Source organism: Nesoenas mayeri, assembly GCF_963082525.1.
Source record: "Nesoenas mayeri genome assembly, chromosome: 4".
Taxonomy (NCBI): Eukaryota; Metazoa; Chordata; class Aves; order Columbiformes; family Columbidae; genus Nesoenas; species Nesoenas mayeri.
Genome location: NC_137540.1, coordinates 9147475 through 9169112, shown reverse-complemented (window position 1 = coordinate 9169112; position 21638 = coordinate 9147475). Strand labels below are relative to the sequence as shown.

The window sequence follows — 21638 nt, the reverse complement described above, 5'->3', positions numbered from 1 at the left end:
TAAACCTGCGGTTGTACAATGAAATATGAAATATGCAACCACGCACAGTTGCTTCTGTTACTAGTCCTTTGGATTGTTTAGTTCTTTTCTGATACTATTAATGCCTCTTCACTTAAGTGGCAATTTCACTGAACTAGTCTCACTTGCTCGACAAAGGAAAATTTTCTGGTTAAAAATCAGCCATTGAAATAATTAAGGTACTGTGCTTCTACTGATATCCCAACTCAATAATGCTCTTTCCAGCAAAAGCACAAAAAGCAAGCCAGTCTGGCGCATGGGTACACCTCTGTTGTGTTTTGACATACACTTAATAACTATTTTCTGTTGATGGAATTATTGTATTATTCTTTTTCTACGTCTATCGTACATTGCAGTTCTCAGTTTATCCTGAAGTGTTCTGATCTTCAGCCACAATTTTCCTCGCTGGTCAGTTCCCTTTGTTCTTGGAGTTTACTACTTACTCTTGACGTCCTTAACTGATGTGTGGCATCTTGCCCAATAAACACTTACTCTTTGCTTTTATTTTCCAGTTATGATTCCTTTTCTACCGCATCCTTTGAATTCCTGTAATAATTTGGATGGACAAACCTTATGCTTAGATCTGTCACCTTCTTGGTCAAGACCTCTTGCATTTCTGTGCAAATATTTCAGTTATTCTTCTCTGACTTTTCCCTGTCAAGCTAATTTAAGATGCACATTTTCACTTCTGTAATCCTTCCCACCTTGCTTTTTCTAACAGAGTCACTGGAGGTGAACTGTTTGAAGATATAGTTGCAAGAGAATATTACAGTGAAGCAGATGCCAGGTAAGTAATTTGGTTTTCTAATGTTGCCTTTAATGAGTCTAGAATAGTTACTTAAATTTCTCATGGTGTTTGGCATCAGTTTCCCTAGCACAGTCTGTGAGACTCAAGGATTTCTCCTGGAGTTCTCTTAGACTTGGAAGGCCACGGTTTGGGGTTTTGAGCTCATGACTGTGTGGTGGAGAACTCATATGAAATCTTGATTTCTGCTGATCTGAAAAAGCTGAGATTGGATCTGTTTGTTAAAATCTTTGTAAACTTGTGAAGTTGGTAGAATCTTACCCAGTTTTTTCCTTTGCAAACTGGACATAACATTTCAGCTATCTCATCTAAGGATTCTTACATTTGCTGATCAAAGTTTGAAATATATGTTGGTCTTGAAAGAATTTTATCATAAATATAATTTTTGTTCTTGATCTAGAATTACTAATTTCGTTTTCATATTTAAGCATTTTCATTGTGTTTCATCAATAAGCAATTATACTGTGCATCTCATAGTCTGAGCTCAAATTTGAAATCTCTAGTAATTTCCTGCAAGTGCTTGTTGAAAAAGTTGAAGAATAAGTTGAAGATTATAATAATTTGCATGCTGACATAAAGTATAAGGACCATTTTTCCATCTCAGAATCTGTTTGCCCTCATATAATAATAAATCTTCAATATTCTCACATCATTATGAATCTCCAACATTGTGGTCAATTACTTTAAAGAAAATATGTTCTGCCACTATACTGTTAACAGAAAATTTATCTCTTAAGTAAATTTAAAGAATTATCATGTTTTTGTGTGTTCATAGTCACACACCGCCATTGATACATATTTAGTACATATAATTTTCAATTATTCCTTTACATTTGGAATTAATTTGCAGATGACTGGAAAGCATTAACTGCCCCCAACAACAGTGATAGGATAATAACCAACGACTAGAAGTTACTCTGAATATTAGGAAGCTTCTGCTGCTTATTGCTCTTACTAATATCTGTAGGAATGTTAGAAGCATCATTACTTTAAGCATTTAAATGTAGAACAACACATAACAAAACACACTGTAGAAGCAAAAGCAAAATTAGTAATTTGGATGGGGTGGAAGGAGAGGCGCTATGTTTAAACAATTTTTTAATATTTTTTTTGCCTGCTCTGATTCAAGCAAAATTTCTAATATTGATGCCAAAGGCCAGCATATGGTGTCATTGTGTGGTTTTAAGATTATTGTGATTTAAAAGGAAAAATTGCAATGATTTTTTTTCTGTTCTAGAATTATGACATATTGGAAGGGCTATGCATATATATATATACAGAAGATATACATATGCATTTTATATGTTCAGTAAAAACAAGACCGAAGAACTAAAATATCTAGTTATAATGCATCTCTGTGTTTTTATATATTTTAATATATATTTGTGTGTGTGTATATGTGTATATATATATATATATCTATATATATAGTGCGTGTGTGTGTTTATATCCCTATAGAAATAGTTATTGGACTTAATAGATGCATATCCTAGGACTGTAATACGGGTCTGCTCCTGCAAGCCCTTACTCATGCAAGTAGTCTTTGTTCATACAAGCCGTCCAGTTCAGTGAGTTGGGAACTACTCGCATAAGAAAGGGTTTTCAGGCTTGGGCTCCCAGTTACTGATTTATGACCATTCCTTCCGAATTCCATGGTCAAAATGTTTTGGATGGGCAGTATCAAACCCTTGGCCCTTGACTATAATATTATTATTTATGGTCACTGACTTCTGCCACAAGGATATCTTAAAAAAAAATGCTGATAAGCTCTTGTGCTCAAAAACATCTGAAAAGTTCCAGTGCTATAAAAAATAGATATCTCAGCTGTGCTTTTTCGCACCATAGGCTGGCCAAAACTTGCAAACCTGGGCATGGAAAAGTAGGTGCTAGTTAAATTATTTAGAGCACCAAAATAAAACATGTTTCTACATTTTTAATGTGGATTTCCATTTCATGAGTGACTCCTAACTAAGCTCATGCTTGACAATCTTTTAAATGAAAATGCATGCCACCTTTTTGAATAACTTGGCTTTATTCAACTAAGAGTTTTTAAGAAACCATTAGATTCAAAATGCGAAATGTTTTGCCTTTTTTCGCTTTTGACTTTTTTGGTTGCATTTGTTTTCTGTCTATCATTTCTGAACATTTTCTTGTTTCAGCACAAGTTGTAACGTTAATTTCACTGTATTTTTTTTTTTTTATTTTAACCAAAACATCACTAATTGTTTTATTGCCTCCACTTTATTTTTCCTGTAGCAGTTTTTGGAAACTGGAAAAAGCTTCCATACTGCTGACTGAAAATACAATCTAATGATTGCGTATCATAGACGTTGTATGTTCCATGTTATGTGTCTTTTTTGGTTTTGTGTTGGGTTTTTTGTTTTGTTTTGCTTTGTTTTTTGGCTGCATTAGAGCCGGAAAACTCTCTGTATTTGACATTGTTTTGTTCCAGTTCAATGTGCAATCAAGAGTTGTGAGGAGGTGTGAAATTGGTTTTATTCTTTATAATTTTTTTAAGTTTTCTTTTCTTTTGTATTTAATGTGATTATGTGCCTTTAAAATGTTCTCCCTTCCATTCTGCCCTTGTATCTTTGCAGTCATTGTATACAGCAGATTCTAGAAAGTGTTAATCATTGTCATCTAAATGGCATAGTTCACAGAGACCTGAAGGTCAGTATCTGGTGCCCATCAATTGGATACAAGAGTTTTGGGGTTTTTTTCCGCTGGGTAGGGGCAGAGGGTGGGTTGTCTGCAATGTTTCCTTGCCTATCCTACTCACCCTCAAAACAACTAGACAAACAAATAATGCATGACGCCTCTTTCCAGTTTGCAAGTCTACAGGCCTAATATACATCATGGCAAAAGGGGGAATGGTTGCCAAAAAATTTGTATCCTTCCAAGGCGCTGGATTTATCCCATGCTGTCGAACGTGTCTGTTATGCTGTTCCGGGTGTCCATGTATCGCTGTGTATGCACATGGAGGTGAACTTTGGCTGTGATGTATGTCAGCTTGCAGATTTAAACGCCACTTCTGTTCTGAGACCCTGGGTTGCAGTAGCAGAACAGCCGGTCGCACACTGCTGCATTAGAGTATGACGAACCCTCAGGCAAGTGATGCTAATTGCCGACTAAATTGGACCGGGAGCAGTTAATAATTTACCTAAAACACCTCGCTTGGAGTGGGGTTGTTACCTCAACGCCGCTACAAATTCTTAACGCCTCCGAGAGAGGAAAAGAAAGAAGGAGAAAGTCCAGAGGATGCCACATATTTAATACGACCCCGCCAATGAATTCCTGGCAAAATTTGTACACTTTTTGAAGGTTTAACTTTTAAAATGGTCATTAAAACAAAACAAAAACAAACAAAAAAAAAAAACAACCAAACAAAAAAGGCAAACAAAAAAACCAGCCCAAACACCGCTACCCAAAACCCCCGTTAAATTAAAGCCACGGCAAAGCCGCCCCGCAGGTGCAGGCGGGTCCCCCCCGGCGCTGCCTGAGGCCGTCGTGCTCTGAGCGGCGCGGGCGGCGCGGGGCGGGGAGCGCGGCCTCCCGGGTCCCGCCGCCGCCGCCGCTGCTGCCGCCGGCCCGGCCCCGCTGCGGGCGGGCGTGCGGCCGCGGGTGCACGCTTGGAACTAACACGCGCCCCTGGTGTTTGCATGCAGTCATTGCATTCAGCAGATCCTGGAGGCTGTGCTACACTGCCATCAGATGGGCGTAGTCCATCGCGACCTCAAGGTGAGTGCTGCTGCCCCGCCGGGCCCTCTCCAGCCGGAGCCTCAGCCCCGGCGGCGCTCCGCAGTCCCGCAGCGGAGAGCAGCAAGCCCTAGCAAAACGGAGCCTTGATCAGTGCGAATGGAAACGGGTTTCTTTTTATTTTCTCTTTTTTTTTCTTTTTTTTTTTTTTGTTTTTAAACTTTGCTTCACCTGTGCACAAGGACAGACTGCTAGCATTGGCTGGAGAAAATCTGCTCAGGGTTTGCCAGTGCCTGGCCCTTCAGATCTGGGCTGTGAAGACAGCCATCAGAGTCTGCTGGCACACGTGGTCAGTACCAGGGAGAACAATCACAGAATCACAGAATGTCAGGGTGTTGGAAGGGACCTCGAAAGATCATCCAGTCCAATCCCCCTGCCGGAGCAGGGACACCCAGATGAGGTTACACAGGAAGGTGTCCAGGTGAGTTTGAATGTCTCCAGAGGACGAGACTCCACAACCTCCCTGGGCAGCCTGTTCCAGTGTCTGTCACCCTCACTGAGAAGAAGTTTCTTCTCAAATTTAAGTGGAACCTCTTGTATTCCGGTTTGAACCCATTATCCCTTGTTGTATCATTGGTTGTCACCGAGAAGAGCCTGGCTCCATCCTCCTGACACTCACCCTTTACATATTTATAAACATTAATGAGGTCACCCGTCACAATAGTTGCTTTTTGAGCATTTGGTGTGTTGGTTGAGAACACCATCTTCCTCTCTGTCCAGAGCTTTTGGGGCAGGGTGTGGGAGGAACTTTCAGTCTCTTCTCAGCGTAACTTGGAGCACTTCTGGGCAGCTCACTAACGTTTGCATGTCACACATGTGACAGAAGGCCAGCTGCCAAGAGATTGCTGGCACAAAGACCTCTCTCTCCTCCAGATGGCTGGGCTACAGAACATCTTTAGAAAGTGGGAGTTCCTACAGTGTTCTCACCATGGTCACCTGAGGGGTTGAGTCCCTTCCAGATAAATGGGATAGAAACTTCAGAAAGAAAACTCCCGTGTTGAGAAGAGCATTACTTCTTTCTTAACCATATATGTATCCAGATGGCTGGAGACATCTGATGTGGAAATGATCGCTGCATTTAAAGTGTATTAGCATGGAAAGAAACAAGAAAAGTTCGTTTTCTTTTACTGGGAAGCTCAGCGACAAGTCTGTCTCTCAAAGCTGGTACTGAACTAGCCTTGTGGACAAGGGAGAGGACTTAATTTGGGCACTTGGCCTTCAAGATCCTTAAGTAAGAAAATATTGTTAATTTTGAAATCAAATGGAAGTGCACTGTCTGAAATATCAGATCTGTTACAAAGGCAGAGAAAAAATGGCATGTGGGCGAAGGCATGGAAATACACTATTTCCTTCTCATACAGCTTCTCTGTCTCTCATTTTCCTTTCCGAATGAATTACAGGGAGCAGGAATTTCTAGTGGTTATCACTAGTAATAAAGTTGGAATGAGAATGCCTTCATCTTTCTTACCATCCTTCATTCCCAAATAAACAACTGTTATAATCATTGTCTGAATTTATAAAGTCTCTGTTGTTGTCCTGTGTGAGCATAAAGGGTTATGCTTTGAAAGCTCAGAGAGCTTGATGGATTTCAAAGACACAGATACAAAATTATCTACCCATTTTACGCTTCTGGATTCTCCCGCATCACGGTTATATAACATGAGGCTGACAAGTCTCTATCCAGTATATAAATCTTGCATGGCAGCTGGATAACATGGAACAAGTTTAAATGAAAGAATGTCAAATTTACCAGCTGCTCCAGCAATGCCTGCCCTCACTGTACATTCAGTACTGTGCTACTACGGTGAAAAACAATTGAAAAAAAAAAAAGAAAAAGGATTGTAGCCATGCAAGCTGACAAAAAGGAATGCTTTCTAATACTTTTCATACATTCACACAAAATAACTTCTTTAGAAACGCATTAAATCCAGCTGTTCCCTGCTCCAGACCATGTATGGATTTGTTACTCTGGCAAATCAAGGATGAATTGGAAAAACAGTGTGAGAAATAATGTTTCTGCCAAGCTGTAGTACCCAGTTTCATTTCTGAAAGTGAAAACTTGAGGAAACAGAAAACCACCCATCTTCAGTTACTGCTTTGTGGCAAAAGAAAAAAAAGTGAAATGAAAGACTGGTGAAATCCCAGCAGAAATCTCCGTACTGAAAAGAAGATGTCAGGGCCCAAGACCAGAACTATGGGACATGTAAAAGATGGTTCTGGCCTGGCATGGATCCTTGAACTGCAAAACTTGGTTTTGGTTTTGTTTTTTTTCCCCCAATTACTCATGGCCTGTTTGGTGGTGGGGAGAGCAACAAGAGAAGGACATTTTGGATGCTCATATTGTTTAACTTCCCTTTTAGCATAACTTAGTAGCAACAGGAGAGGAGCTTTTGCAGTCTCTTATGACCTGCAGAAGTGCTTGTTGCTGCTCTGCTTGTAATCCTTGGTATAAGTCAGAATGGCGGTGGATCCTAGATCCAGAAAAATATAACCCATTAGTGGCTGGCTGTCTTTAAGAGGTGGGACAAGTGCACTTCCATGTAGGAATTTCAGTTCTTGGCAGTCAGCAGCATTGCTACTTCTGTGAAACTCTACAATTACAGCACTCTTGTGTTCCCTGTTGAAGTTAAATTAAAAACAAACAAACAAAAAAGGCAAAAAGCTGATGTTCTGGTTACGTTCAAGGAAAAATACACAGAGGCATAAGTACTTGATCCCTAAGAATTAAAGACCTTTTGAAAAGTAAGGCGTAAATCACGTTAATTTATTTGCAAGTAACTTTAGTAGATAATACTGCCATTCTACACGCTTGACTGCAGCCAGTCTACAGGTAACATAAGGTGACATTATTGAATCCAAAGTGATTTGTGAGTGGCCCATGCTGGTTGTTAATGTTTCCCAAGTAATTGCAGTCATTCTAAGTTCACGCATGATAATTATCTAGTATGCCTCTTGCGATGCTGAAATATCAACTGCTCGTTGTTCAGGTGCGTAGTCCCACACAACATCACCCACAAGGCTGCTGCCTTTGGGCTAGGAGTCAATCAGGAAATCTGCTTCAGCTTCTGTTGAAACATATTCTCTTATGACAATGGTATTTCTGCTGAACACTTTGTTTGGCAGAGTAAAGACACGTAATGGAATTTAAAAAAAATAAAAATCCCAAGAAGGAGGAAAAAAATAACCTCATAACCAAAAAACCCAGCAGCAGAAAATACAAAGCTGCTGTTTTGAATGGAAACGTTGAATGTGTTGCAAAGTGATATGCGCTTGATAGATCAACCACGTGGGTGAAGCATTTCAGTGCTTTGGGATTGCTGAAGGTCACGACCAAATAAGATCATCCATTGCTTTAAGAGGTTTATATAAGAAGTGCATTCCAGGAAGTAATTACTGTAAACTTCTGTCACTCTGACAGGAAACCTTCAAGAACTATGTGACTGTATGTTGAAATTAGGGTAGTTTAATGGCAAGCAGTGTGACATGACTTACGTCAGTGTTGATGAACCTAGAGAAGAGTTCTCAGCTATTTGGATCGTGTTCGATATTATGTAGTTGAAGCGGTTACTGATAATTTAGGTGAATGTAAAGGTTGTATTTTATTCTGAGAGACCTTTTAAAATGTGGAAATACAAGGTTAATCAAGTAACTACTGATGAAAGGTTTTTAGTAGGCTTTTCTATGACATAGCAACAAGGGATGAGTGAGAGAATAGTGTTTGTAATTTGCTGAAAAAATGTTCATTTACTGAGGGTGGAAAAAAAAAAGCCTTTAGGCTAAAGAGTTTGTCAAGGCCAGTTGTATTATTAATTAATAGAAGTATCACAGTGGTTGTGATCTTAATTAGGCTCAAGCATATATTGCCAGGTATTTGGTAGATACATTAAAGATAGCCTTTGCTGAAAGAAGATTGTGATCTTAATTGTTTCCAGGCTTAGTACCTCCATGGGATTAACTGTATTCACATATATAGTCACTTGGAACTCTATATGATTGCTGCTGGATTTAAAATGAAATACACATTTCAGAGTTTGCAGGATTGGGTCCCCAGTGTCACACTGGATATACGGAATCCCCGTGTGATAGATCACTGCAAAAATCGCTTCTGGAAGAATCACAGCCATACCCTTGAAAATGAGGTTTTGTTATAATGCACATGTAGAACAAAACCTTTTTAAATAACAGTGGAAATAAAAATGAAAGAAATAGCCAGAAAATACTATAAAGGTCACGCTTGTCTGAAATAATCTCTTGAATTCTATAGTATTTTTAAGTTCTGGGGGTTTGATGGGGCTTTTTGGGGGCTTTGGGGGGGGGTTTTGTTTGGTTTTTTTGGGATGGTGGTAGTGGTTTTTCTTTGTTTTTTTTGTTTTGTTGTTGTGGGTGGGGTTTTTTTGGTTTGGTTTGGGTTTTTGTTTTGTTTTGTTTTAATTAAGGTTCCTAGAATAAAGTTATCTTTGGACAATTTGCATTTGGTGTATTTGCCAAATGAAATTCAAAGGATACATTGTAAATGGTAGAATGAACACCATTGTTAATGTTTAAATCCTTTACTTGTAATTGCCTGAGCATACTGTAGCATTTGATTTCAGGTGTGACCGGCATACTCTAAAAAAACAAAGTGGGAACTTTTGCTGACTTATGCTGTTATTTGTAATAGGTTCTCTGAAAGCACAAATGTGGGCATGTTGTTTTGCTGAAAGATTTGCAATGTAAATACACCTGCCCTCTAAATACAAATATAATAATACGGCTGTTATTGTTAAACTGTCATGGAAAACATATTTATGTTTGACGGTTACAGATGCCTAATCCTGCAGACTGCATAGGTTAGATGAGTAATCAAAGAATACGTGTCTTTGGGGGTTTTTCTGCAGCATTTTTCTTTGTAGTGAACTCTTAGGAGTCTCTGAATTATCTTGTCACACAAATGGATGTTGCAGTTCCATATAACCACTCTGGCTGACCTCCTTCCCTAGTAGACCTGTCCGCTGGCTTTAGTCTTGTTAGGGGATTATGAAGGCTGTTTAGAGGCTCGGTGGTTCTTTCCAAGTAGGAAAGGAAAGTGCGATTTTTGCATTTTTATGGTGAAAACTTATGGTTTTTTTTATCTTTTTCACTAAGTATTTTTTCTTTTCCAGACTACCTTAACTAAAAAAAAGGCGACAACCTGTCTAAAATATATTTACTTATCTTTTCATCTCAATTTTTTTCTCTCTCTGAATAAAGCCTGAGAACTTACTTTTAGCTAGCAAATCTAAGGGAGCAGCAGTAAAGCTGGCAGACTTTGGATTGGCTATAGAAGTCCAAGGAGAGCAACAGGCTTGGTTTGGTAAGTAAATATTTTTTAATTTCTCTCAACATTTATTCAGTGTTTCAATTGAGCCTCCCAAACGGCCCAGCTCTCACCCCAGTGTAAAACATGCAGCTATGTGGCTACTTGATATGTAGCATTAAGGTGTGTTTTGTTCATAGTCTTTACAACTGGCTATGCTTTAGACCTTTTTCTCCATGAAGAATGCTATCTGTAATTCTCACCAAGTTAAGCAGAGCTTGGCAGCAGGCCTTGTTTGTTTCAAAAAGAAAAAAAAGAAAGAAACAAGCAAATACTTCAAGAGTGATCAATGGCTACATTTCCAAATCTCAAAGCTCACTTAGACAGGAAAAGGATCAGCCTCACCGCCTCCTCTTGACTAGCAAAGCCAAATCATCTTACCAAACAAACATAAAATAAATTGGTAAAAGTCTATTCTTTTAGCACAACGGTATTCGTACTGGGGATTTGGCCAGCACAGCAGTACTGGTATCGGGTAGGACAGAGGGAGAGGGTATTTAAATTCACGGTTCTAGTAAACAGAGCTTTGCAAATGCTCCTTTTGCATGTAGTCTGAGTGCCATCGACATTTCTTGACCCTGAAATTAAGGTTTCCTGATTCCTGGCTTGTCCTGGCATTGGTCAGCCTCTAAGTTTGACTGAAACGTAGGTGCACACTCTTTCCCCTGTGTATCTACAGGAATGAAATGACAAGTGTAGAGCCTGGGTGACATAAGACCGTAGGTTAATACCTCTGAGTGTACCTGCCCAGTCATCAGAACATTTTGTCTGAACAGTTGTCTGTCATCTGCAAATACCTGAAACTTTTCTTCTGAAGCACTTTGGAATGTGACTTGAATGAAAAAACACACCGAACACAAGAGGTTTGAATACCTAAGACTGTACACCAGGGGTATCCAACTCATTTTCATCGGGGGCCACATCACCCTCACAGTTGCCTTCAAAGGACCGAATGTAATTTTAGGACTGTATAAATGTAACTACTCCTACATTTTTACAGTCCTAAAATTCCATTTGACCCTTTGAAGGCAACCACGAGGCTGATGTGGCCCCTGGTGAAAAAGAGTTGGACATTCCTGCTGTAGACAGTTTTCCAGACCAGATAACAGTGCAAGTTATCTGTCGCAGTTGCTTATATTGCTGTCCTAGAGGTGACTGCCCCTTCATACCTGCAAGTAAAACTGTTCATAAAACCCACTTTGACCCACTGAGGTCAAAATATGCTGGTTTATTAAAAATATACAATTGTTAATATGTAAGCAATTCAAGGAATAGATCATGGAGAGCATAAATCCAGGAAGGTAAAGGGTGGTTAAAAGTATCAGGAATCTTTCGCCATAGTCTGGAAAGGGTTGTCTATCCACAGCTTACAAACATCTTGTGAAGCTGGGATGGGAGTTTCTCAGCCACTTTAGTGATTTTGAAAACATTATTTTCATCTGGAAGGAACCAAGACTAAGCTTGCTTGATGGTGAAGGTGACAAAGATGTATCAGAATGTGGAGGCAAACTCTGTATGTACACATGACCATCAGGAGGGAGCACGTTCTGTGCTTCAGACTTGCTCCTGAAACTGTGGAAGGGGGGAGGTGTCTGCCATCTTGAAGATGGCACTTGACAGTGTAAACCAGGTCTCCAGAATCAATAAATGGAATGTATCTTCGTGTCCTGTACAATGCTCTGCTTCAGCTTACAAGAAAAGGATGGGGGGTGGTGAGTTAAATATTACTCACTTCTCGCCAGTTTCACTAAACTATTCCTTTTGTTCATTTAAAGAAATGCTAATTGCAGATCGTTTGTTACAGTTAACAGATGCCCAAAATAAAATGGTGAAAAAAGTTTTAATACTGGTCATTTTAAATAACAGGACATATACAAACTTGGTGTTTCTATCTGACATACCATCCTCTTTGAATAGATGTGAAGCACAGGACAAAAGTTATTGTAAATCCCAGGAGGAAAAAATACAGAATAAAATATTTATATCAGCTACCTCTTCTCACAGTGGCTAGAAGGTGCAGTTTAAAATTGAACAAAGTCATCGTGAGCTTGCTGTCAAAGCTTAGAATGAAAGCATAAAGGATTTTGTGCAGGCAGTGGGTTGAGAGTGTTTGAAATCTAGGATATAACTACATGTGGATGCACAGGCAGTACTGTGGGACATATGTTGGTAGCTTTATAAGCTCGCCTGTTGTTGTAAATCCCAGCCTTAGTATAAATGGATTTCAATAATCCACAAAAGACAGAGGAGATTGCTCTTGCACATTAGCAAACAGCCCAGTACAAAAGCAGCGGAATAGAAATAAGAAAAGACACAAGTGATTTGTTATAATGACAAAAGTATCAAGTAAACAGGAAGCATCTCAAGAAAAAAATCAGAATGAACTTGACTTCAGGGATGTTTTCTCTAGATGATACATCTGTATGGATGCAGATGATGCTCAGGAGGTTGCAGTTCCCTGTAAATGTTGCACATTCTTATTTGGTTCTTGTGAACTGCTTGGTTTAGACTCATAGCATCGTGAGGACTGGCTTGCTGAACTTGGTAGGAAGGAGAGTGAAAAGAATGTCTTCAAAATACATATGTAAGGAAGAGATAAGCTGGCAGCAAGATAATAGAAAGTAGTCTAATGTGGTGCCTTTTATTTTGGGGGGGGGGAGGTTGGTATTCAGTAGGTCTAGTGGGTTCTGTACCTTTTCTGAAACTTCCTCTGGAAAACCTTTCAGTCTGAGAGCTTTCCTTCAGCTTCTTAGTAGTGCTTTAACAAGGCAAAATATGAACTCTGATGTTCTCGATGTTTTAAACTTTCTTGCTTCCTTCCAGAATATTTTTCAGCTTTCTACTGGATTCTGCAGCACTTAGTGACTCATGGCATGCTCCAATTCTAATTATAGCTCTGCATCAGTATGTTTGTCTTTTTTCTTTTTTCTTCTCCTTTTTTTTGGGTGTAGTCCTCTGGTATGACGGTTGCTTTTCTGCTTAAACCATGGCTACGGCTCAGCAGGAAGCCGGCCAGAGCTCTCTGTGTTTGGATACAGCAGGATACTTCCCTGCTTTGCATGTTTGTAAAACAAACCTGTTCCTTGCCTGTTTGTAAAAGTGTCACAGTTGAAACACCCCACCCTGCCAGCAGGTGTTTAACACACAGGGAAAGCGCCAGACACTCCTGGCTGACCCCAGCAGGTGACTCACTGTGCCTCGCTCAAGTCTGTGGAAGCGCTGCAGTTAACCCACTGGTAGCTAGATTTAGCCCTAGTTCCGTCTCAAATTAAGTCCAACCCTGCAACTAGGACTAAAATATTCACCACTTAAGTCATTCAAGTAGCCACACTGAAGTAGTTTGCTATTTGCATTACATTTATGTTGTGTACAGTTAGTCTTTTGGATCCAGCTGTGCAGGAAGAATCGGCTGCTGCCCATGCCTGCTCTCAGCTGCTTGCTCTTGCCCCTTGCTGCTGCTTTTTCCAGGTCTTCTCACCAGACTGCTCATTTTAATTTTTATTATTGAGTCAAAGGGAGGTGTGTTAGCAAAGATGTACAACTTACACTATTTAAACTAACATGGTTTATTCTGCCGTTTTATTTTGGACTCCTTGCATGAGTGGTGCGTAGAGGCTGTAAGTCTAGCAGGGAGGTGATGAAAACATGAGGCATAAAGCAGTAATCTGCTGTGTGCTTAAGATGCATCTCTTTACATTAACTTAGTTTTATGTTGTGGGATTATAGTTAACCTTCAATCCAGGTTTGACTCGAGACATGCTCACCATTTATGAAGTTAAGTATATATGTAATCTTTGCGTAAGAGGGTTTTGAGACTGTAAGCTATTTAAGCTGAGTAACATGCCATGGCGTGTACCCATTCACCACTGAGCACAGAGCACGGTGTTTGTCTTGTGCCACTGGATACTTATTTAAATCATATGATGATAGGAGTACAAGGTGCTGTAATCTTTTCTAGACGCTATACCGTCACAAACAGTTTCCAGCTTTGTGAGTTGTTTTAGCTAAAATAAATGCTATTTTAGCAATAGTTTTCTGAAAAGGACACACTCATATGGGGATCCTTCTAACTAGTTACAGAATTACCTGATAAATAACAGTTAACAATTTCAGTACATTTTTTCTTTTTCACTGAAATCGTGACTATGTTTGCTGCTTTAAACAACTTCATAATAGGTACTAAAACCATAGCAATTATTTCTGTTTAGACCCATTCTGTATCCTCACCAAGAGGTAAAGTTAGCTAAGTACTGTATTTATTTTCCATTTTCAAGTGATGCATAATAATGTTTATGGAGCTGTGGTAAGTTTGAAAGTCAAGACAACTTTATTCCCCTCTAAAATGAACAAAACTATTCATGTAGAGCACTACAGCCAAGAAAAGATACAAAACATCACTATATTTAAAGCTACTTAGACCATACATTCTTCAGCTTCTCAAAGGAGCTTAAGCTGTGTTTCCTGTATGATAGTGCTCTTTAACAATTCATGGTTCTCATATCAGGAGACTGCAAAAAACAAGTTTATTTTTCATTAAAATATTTTAGCTATATTCTCAGTAGAATACACAGAATGTGTTCCTTCACTTCCTCCTCCCACCCTCAAATGACTGCCAGCTGCAGAGCAAAGGTTTCCTTTTTATGTAGCTGTACGCTTTATACGTTATCACTGCCTCTCATAAGTTTTGTGGAATCCAGTGTGGAATTTCAGAAATGACACATGGTCTTTTGGGAAAGCCACCCAGTTCTCACCTCTCAAGAATTCCTAAGCGTTTATTTTAGGCAAAGATGCTTGAAAGAGCTGGCATACTAATTGAAATGGTACAGAATGTTATTGGTCATTAAGTTTTTATCAATTACAGTGCCCTAAGAAAAGTCTACATTTTATACCTACGTTTTGCATTTCTCCTAAGAGAAAGCAGCACTGCTGGTAATGAATAAAGAACGAAGAACATACACATTTTGAAGGGTAGATTACTTCAGGCATGTTTTTTGTGAACTTTTGTAAGGAGGTTTCCAGAAGTGGAATGACTTCAAGAAAATGAGTTTAGCAGTGGAAAGATTGTATTAGAAGTAGCTGTGAGAAATACAAACAGCAAAGGCTGTCAGAAAGCTGAGCCCTGAGTTGGTGGTCTTCATACTAAGTACTAGCCAGCTGTGCTCCTGTGAAAGCTAATCCTGAACATCTCTGAACATTTACTTTGCCACCATCTGGCATTGACTGAATTGAGTTTCCACTTCTGTGCGAAGAAATTTGAGCAGTATTTTTACTTTCTTTATTTCTTTAAATGAGAGGTCTCTCCATATGTGAGTTTTTCTTAACTGTAGCCCTGCATGGTGTTTACTCAGAAATGTACCATCCCCTAAGACTGAGCAGAACTCTTTAAATGCTCCTTAGAGTTATGCTGCTGTAGCTTAGCTGCCCCTCTGTTTTGTTAATTAGTTCCCCTTAATTGTCAGTGGAAGAACTTCGTGTGTGATAACAGTCTTCAAAGCTCACAGCTGATGGACTCCCAGATATCCCATGCAAGTCATGTTTACAGTCTTCATTTTTAGAGTTTGGGGCTATTTTTAGATAGACTAAATTAAGCTATTGTTAAAAAAAACCCACAATCAGTGTCTTTGGCATTCCTGGTGTGCATTTTCTGTGTTTCAATTAGTATCTCCAAGGGGAATCACATTTCCCACACTTCCTCTGCTTACTTTTTTGACCTTGACGCTGAGCCAGATTCATTTGCTCCTCGGTACTGGATGTCTCTCTACATCTTACAGTAGTGCAGAAGACATGAATGAAATTTTGTCAGCTATCTGGTAATCCTTCTGGAAACCTTCCACTGTTGTACCATCACCAGATCCTCAACACTAATGTTGAATCTGGAGTGCTGGTGTAGATGGGTAACCAGCTGGCTTTTTGCTGTCCTCTTGAGTCTACCAGACATGATGGCAGAAGGGGATGTGCCGAGTCTCCATAAGCGTTCCTCTTGTTGTAACTTCTAGGTGATTTGCCCTAAAAGACAAAGTTCAAAATGAAGTGGTTAGTGGTTGATAGCTTGGGAAATAATGTCCTGTATCTTGTGGGCTGAGAAGAGAATGACTTGAGTTTTGCAGAGCGTGTACAGCTGTTGAGAACACTTGACTTGCCTTTTGACAGGGTTTGCTGGTACTCCGGGATACCTTTCTCCAGAAGTCTTACGAAAAGATCCTTATGGAAAACCTGTGGATATGTGGGCATGTGGTAAGAAATTATTCTGAAATACGATGTTCAGTCCACCATAAAGTATTTTGAGGGAGAGAGATGATAACCAAAATATTAGTACATTTTATTCTGCGTCAGATAATATGTGTTTAGTAAAATTCAGTATTAATTTTTAGAAGACTGGATTTTTTGTTATTCTACCAGCTTCATTTTATTGTTTGTGAAGGTGTGTTATTGTGGCATTCTTGGACACATCTACACAACGTACTTTCACAAAGTATTAAAAAAAATAGATGCAGGCACATGAAACCTAACTATTTAGAAAAGCAAACAGTTCGTGCTGTGAGCTGGGCCTTAGTTTTGGTTCACAAGCAGCCTAAAATCTGATCTGACCAATATACCAGACCTGCAGTTTTAAACTGTGAAACTAAATGTTTTATGAACAGAGTAATTACTTTTTTGTTCAGTTATTGAAACAGTATAGTTCATGGTACTGCCAAGTGGCGGCTCCCTGTCTGAGAACAATTGTTGGTTTCCTTATTTTACTTCTACCCACGCTTATTTTGTTGTATTAATGAAAGCACTTTTCTGTAGCGATAGTGAATCATCTCTGTAAAATGAGCAGATGGACTTTTTAATTTCCTATTGACCGTATATTTATACAGATAAATTGAGTTGCCCAAATTTTCTTCGCAATGTATTAGTTAAAACACAAGGTTACAGGTACCAATACAAGGTCATGGTAAAAACAGAACTAAAAAAAAAAGATGTGTTTTCCTACAGCATCCATGATCATTGGAAAGTACAAATTATTTCTCCAGGCAGCTAGATACATTCAGTGCTCCTGATCTGATGATGTGTCAGATATTCATTCTTGCCCAAACTCTGCATAGGAGGCTGTCTTGTCAACACTATATTTACTATTTTCTCCATGATGACTAGGCAGTGTTTTTCAGTAGCTAGGATAATGCTATTGAGCCATTTATGTGGTTGTCAGATACAAATTGAATTTCTGGGGTTTGTTTCTTGAAATCACTTAATTCTACTGTGAATTTTCTGCAGGTGTCATTCTGTATATTCTCCTGGTGGGATATCCTCCTTTCTGGGATGAAGACCAGCACAGGCTTTATCAGCAGATCAAGGCTGGTGCTTATGATGTATGTGCTGTATTCTGTCTATTCAATTAGTTATACCTCTTAATAGGAGTTTTCTAGAGTGAAAGGTGAAATTAGATTTTTTTATTATTATTAATATTTTTTTATTGGTTATCTTTATGAGCCACTGAATATAGTAAATGTCACTTTAGTAACATGAACCTTATTAGGATGAGAACATCCTGTGCTAATTACAATCTGATTTCCCTATGGCTCCAAGCTTTCATTTTCTGGTCCTTGTATAAATCATGCAAGTTTATGTTATTCTGACAAGCCTCTTCAGACCCCTGTGAACTCGCAAGGGCCTGTATTTTTATTTGTGGTTTATCACTTCAACCAATCAGTTATTCCAAGTTGTTTTTAAGAAATCTTAAGCTTCCAAATACATACCTTGCTATTATGGTATTGCCTGCTTTTGAAAATACAAGTTGTTATAGAATTTTTTAAAAGGAATAGTTTGATTAACTATTTGTATTTTTTTTTAAAAAAAAAAAAGCATTATGACTCTTGGTAATTAAGAACTGATGATTTGGTAACATTATGAATTTTGCAACATGATCCATCTCTATGAAATTAAACAGACAGAAAGCTATTGGTGCTCAAATTTAAGTAATTTGTGAATGATGAAGAGGAAAAGACAGAACCTTATAATTTCTAAGCTTTTACTTGAATCCAGTTCTGGAGGGTGATGACTGAAAAGAGAATTGTTTTGCTATGGCCTTTGAGTGAAAATAGACTTATGGTCTGTCAAGTCTTCCTCCTAGTGAACAAGTAATCGTATGGTAATAAACCGGGGGGCAGTGGGGAATTACGGTTTCAGCTGAGAGAGCAAGAGCTGAGGAAGCACAGAGACTGAACTGTGCATCTGCATTGTACGTACACGGCACATACTTGTGCCATGCTGTGCTTGGGGAATGTAGAATTCCCAGTGTCTAAGAATAAGTGTTTTTAATAGTGAATATCACAAAATCTTCAAGGTTAAGTTCTGGTCACAAAAGCAGTTGAAGATTTTCTTTCATTCTGTTTGCATTTGAACAGACTGACTGCATATATATATATACTTTGCTGAGCAGGGAGGTGTTAAATTCATAACTAGTTACCTTTATATACCATAACTATACAGTTAGCATTAAGATTTACATTGAAAGAAAGCAACCAATGAGTTGAATAATAATGCTTAATATTTTTGTCTTTATTAAAAGATAAACTAAGGCCGTATTAAGTGCTGTGTGACCGTGTGCCTCTCAGATGCCTGGAATTTGTCATTCTGTCTGCCATTGTTATTTTATGCCATGAATTTTAGTTGGCATCATGTTACTGTAAATATATAAATGCCATGTATTTGAACCAAATAAGTCAAAATAGTAAAAGAGGAAAACAGTATTTATAAAACTGGCCAATTCAAACTTTTCTAGTTGTGGCAAACTGCATTGTTCCCCTTAATACTGTTAAGTGCTGTCAATTAGTATTATGGAAATAGCATCAATAAAAGTCCTTAGGTAAAATTGTGTAGAGTTCACACAAGATAATGATACATATCCATATTTTTTCTTAAGTTTCCCTCACCAGAATGGGATACAGTGACTCCTGAAGCAAAAGACCTTATCAATAAAATGCTTACCATCAACCCAGCAAAACGTATCACAGCATCAGAAGCACTAAAGCATCCATGGATCTGTGTAAGTAATTTCCACAGATTTAACAGAATAATTTGGAGGAAAAATCAGTTTATGGTATATACTTCAGCATATAGTTAAGGTGTTTAGAGGATATTTTTGGTCCTTACTTGTGTTGCTTTGTAAATAGGACAGTGTAAATTTATAATTAAACAGATAGAGACAATAGTGTCATATATTGAGGTCTCAGCCTGGGCTAAGAGTTTTGCAGAAACAAAGTCCTGTGCCTTGACTTTGTGATGCAGAAGTTCACTGCCAGAATTAGAGCATTATTTCAAGTTGTCAGATAAAAAGATGTACAAGAAAGTAATTTTAAATTAAACAATGCTTTACATCTTCATTTCCCTATAACCATTATAAGCATGAAATGTAAAGGCAGGAAATTAAGGGACTTTTAAGAAGTTAGTTTACAGGTAACAGAGGCTGCCTATCTGTTACTGGATCCAGAACTACTTTCTGCTTCTCCATACATTCTACACTTTGACTTTGCAGATACTCTAGTCTGATAATCTGAAAGTCACAGTGAAGCATACAGCGGGTTCCCAACTCCTTATTCGTTCCAGTAGGCTGCATTATCTTGCTTTTAAAATTGTGATGCAAATTGAACTACTGGGAAGATGTAGATATCACTGAATTTTCTGTGGAATATTTCCTGCTGCTGTACCTCACCTAATATTACTAGTACTAAGAAGAAGTTTCCTTATATTTTAAAATATATTTTCCAAAATCATAATTCAGTATATTACTTTGATTATGTTTAGACCACGTAACCCAAGTTCTAAGCTTTTTTATTTTTCTTAATCCCTGTTTATTTCGAGAGGAATTTACACATGGGAATGGCTGAGTAAAATGAGACCTTGGTTTTGTTGATTTGGAAATTTCCCAAACATGTAGAAACCTGCACAAAAGGTTACTCAGCATAGACATTAAACGCCTAAATTTTGGACCATGTGGGTTGTATAATGTATGTAGTCGAGTAAATAAAATGCAAAACATCTGACTGGGTGCATTCTTATTTTCTTAGCAACGTTCTACTGTTGCCTCTATGATGCACAGACAAGAGACTGTAGATTGCTTGAAGAAATTCAATGCAAGAAGAAAGCTAAAGGTAAGAATGGAAACTTCTGCAAGGATGAGAAGCTGATTTTGGAAAGATAAAAGTCTGTTGGCTTGTGTTCAATACTATGCCTAAATGAACTATTTGATAGAAGATCAGCTTTTGAGCATTAAGATCTTAAAACTTTCCTGAAAGTGAATAGAACATAGCATAATTTTGTTGTATTCAAAAATAATTAACAGTCATCTTCATTTATACACATTAAAATTATTGAGTTGAAATAAAATCGTTAGAGTTATTCTTTTTGATTGTCCCTTGTTTTCTCCAGGCCAGACAGCATCACTTTGCAGGTGTGAACTTTTCTAGTTTGCTCATTATAAATAAACTCTCCTTCCTACCTAAAAAAGAATCCAAGCAAATGAGTAGTGTCTTTCATATTCTACTATGTATTTTATTGATGATTACTGTGCCTGCGAGTACTCATGTTTTGTGCGTTACTTACAATTGGTAAATATTTGATATTGTTGGGATTGCTGATAGGTGTGTAGTTAAGATTAAACTGCATTTTATACACTCATGGCATCACATGTGACAGGTAGCACAGACAATCTATTCTTTCTGAGTTAATTTAGCAATTGATGTAATTTACACGTGTGTTTTCCTTTTTATTGTGTCATGTTCACATTCAGAATTTTACACAAGTGTGATGCTAATTTAAGAAAATGTATGTGTACACAGGGGGCCATTTTGACAACTATGCTGGCTACCAGAAATTTCTCAGGTATGTTCACTGAGCTCCAGATCAATATGGTCTTTATGTTCTGATGTCTGTAATGATTAAGATCTAATTAGGATTTACCAGTAATCTTTACTAGAAAGATCTTTGTTATTCAGGAGCATATAAATATGAAGTTATTCCCTTCATGGAACCAAATAGGGGAATTTAAAACACTTGGGTCAAATAGAACCTCTTGTAGATGACAGTCTAGTTTTTCAGTAGAATGTGGGTTTCTTCTTTCTACTTTTTTAGTGTTATCTATCAAAAGGCAGACAATGTTTTCCCATCTGTTTTCATGGAGGAAAATTGAAAATAATGCATATAGCTCCCCATGCATTCATATCACCAATCAACGTTTAAAAACTTACTTATTTTTATATACCTGAAGGATACCTTCCAGGATTCTGTTGCATCTTATACTAAAAAAAACCAACCAAACAAACAACAAAATATATGTTAATTCTTTATTACTTTGCTAAAGAGTAATAAATGTAAGAAAATGAGTTCTTTTCTTTCTCTTCTAATGTGTAGCTTGAAATAACGAGATATTTCCTCTTTATGAAATAATGTTGTAGTGCTGTCCCTGGAGATTAAGATCTTTATACTAAACAAAGATTAATTGCAAAAGCTAAAATAAGTTTGATGTTAGTAGTTAGAATTGTCCTCAGTAGTAGTATTGCAAAAATGTTGATGCTATGCTGAATTTCTCATTTTGCCATTTGAAATTTCAAGTGAACAGTGAAAAAAGAACACCAAATTTAAAAATAAGTAATTTGACATTTCCTCCTATTTTGTGATGTAACTGTTGGAGTGCAACGTAAGTTAATTTACAGACAGAAACATGATAGTGCTTTGGGCATGTTT

The 21638-nt window shown here is 38.0% G+C and overlaps 1 protein-coding gene across 15 annotated transcripts in view; it reads left to right on the top strand.

The window, feature by feature from the left end:
• Positions 1-21638, top strand: part of CAMK2D (calcium/calmodulin dependent protein kinase II delta) — a gene marked incomplete at its 3' end in the record, with an annotated part of 157792 nt that overhangs the window by 99075 nt on the left and 37079 nt on the right. For 12 of the 15 annotated variants that reach the window (XM_080343386.1, XM_080343390.1, XM_080343399.1 and 9 more), the window contains exons 5-12: positions 740-805; positions 3421-3493; positions 9809-9911; positions 16065-16148; positions 17172-17266; positions 18820-18942; positions 19964-20047; positions 20735-20777. In XM_080343386.1, coding sequence (XP_080199512.1) covers positions 740-805; positions 3421-3493; positions 9809-9911; positions 16065-16148; positions 17172-17266; positions 18820-18942; positions 19964-20047; positions 20735-20777 — 671 coding nt within the window. Of the gene's footprint in view, positions 1-739; positions 806-3420; positions 3494-4488; positions 4562-9808; positions 9912-16064; positions 16149-17171; positions 17267-18819; positions 18943-19963; positions 20048-20734; positions 20778-21638 lie in introns of all 15 variants that reach the window. The other 3 variants (XM_080343394.1, XM_080343389.1, XM_080343397.1) reach the window with 1 other exon arrangement.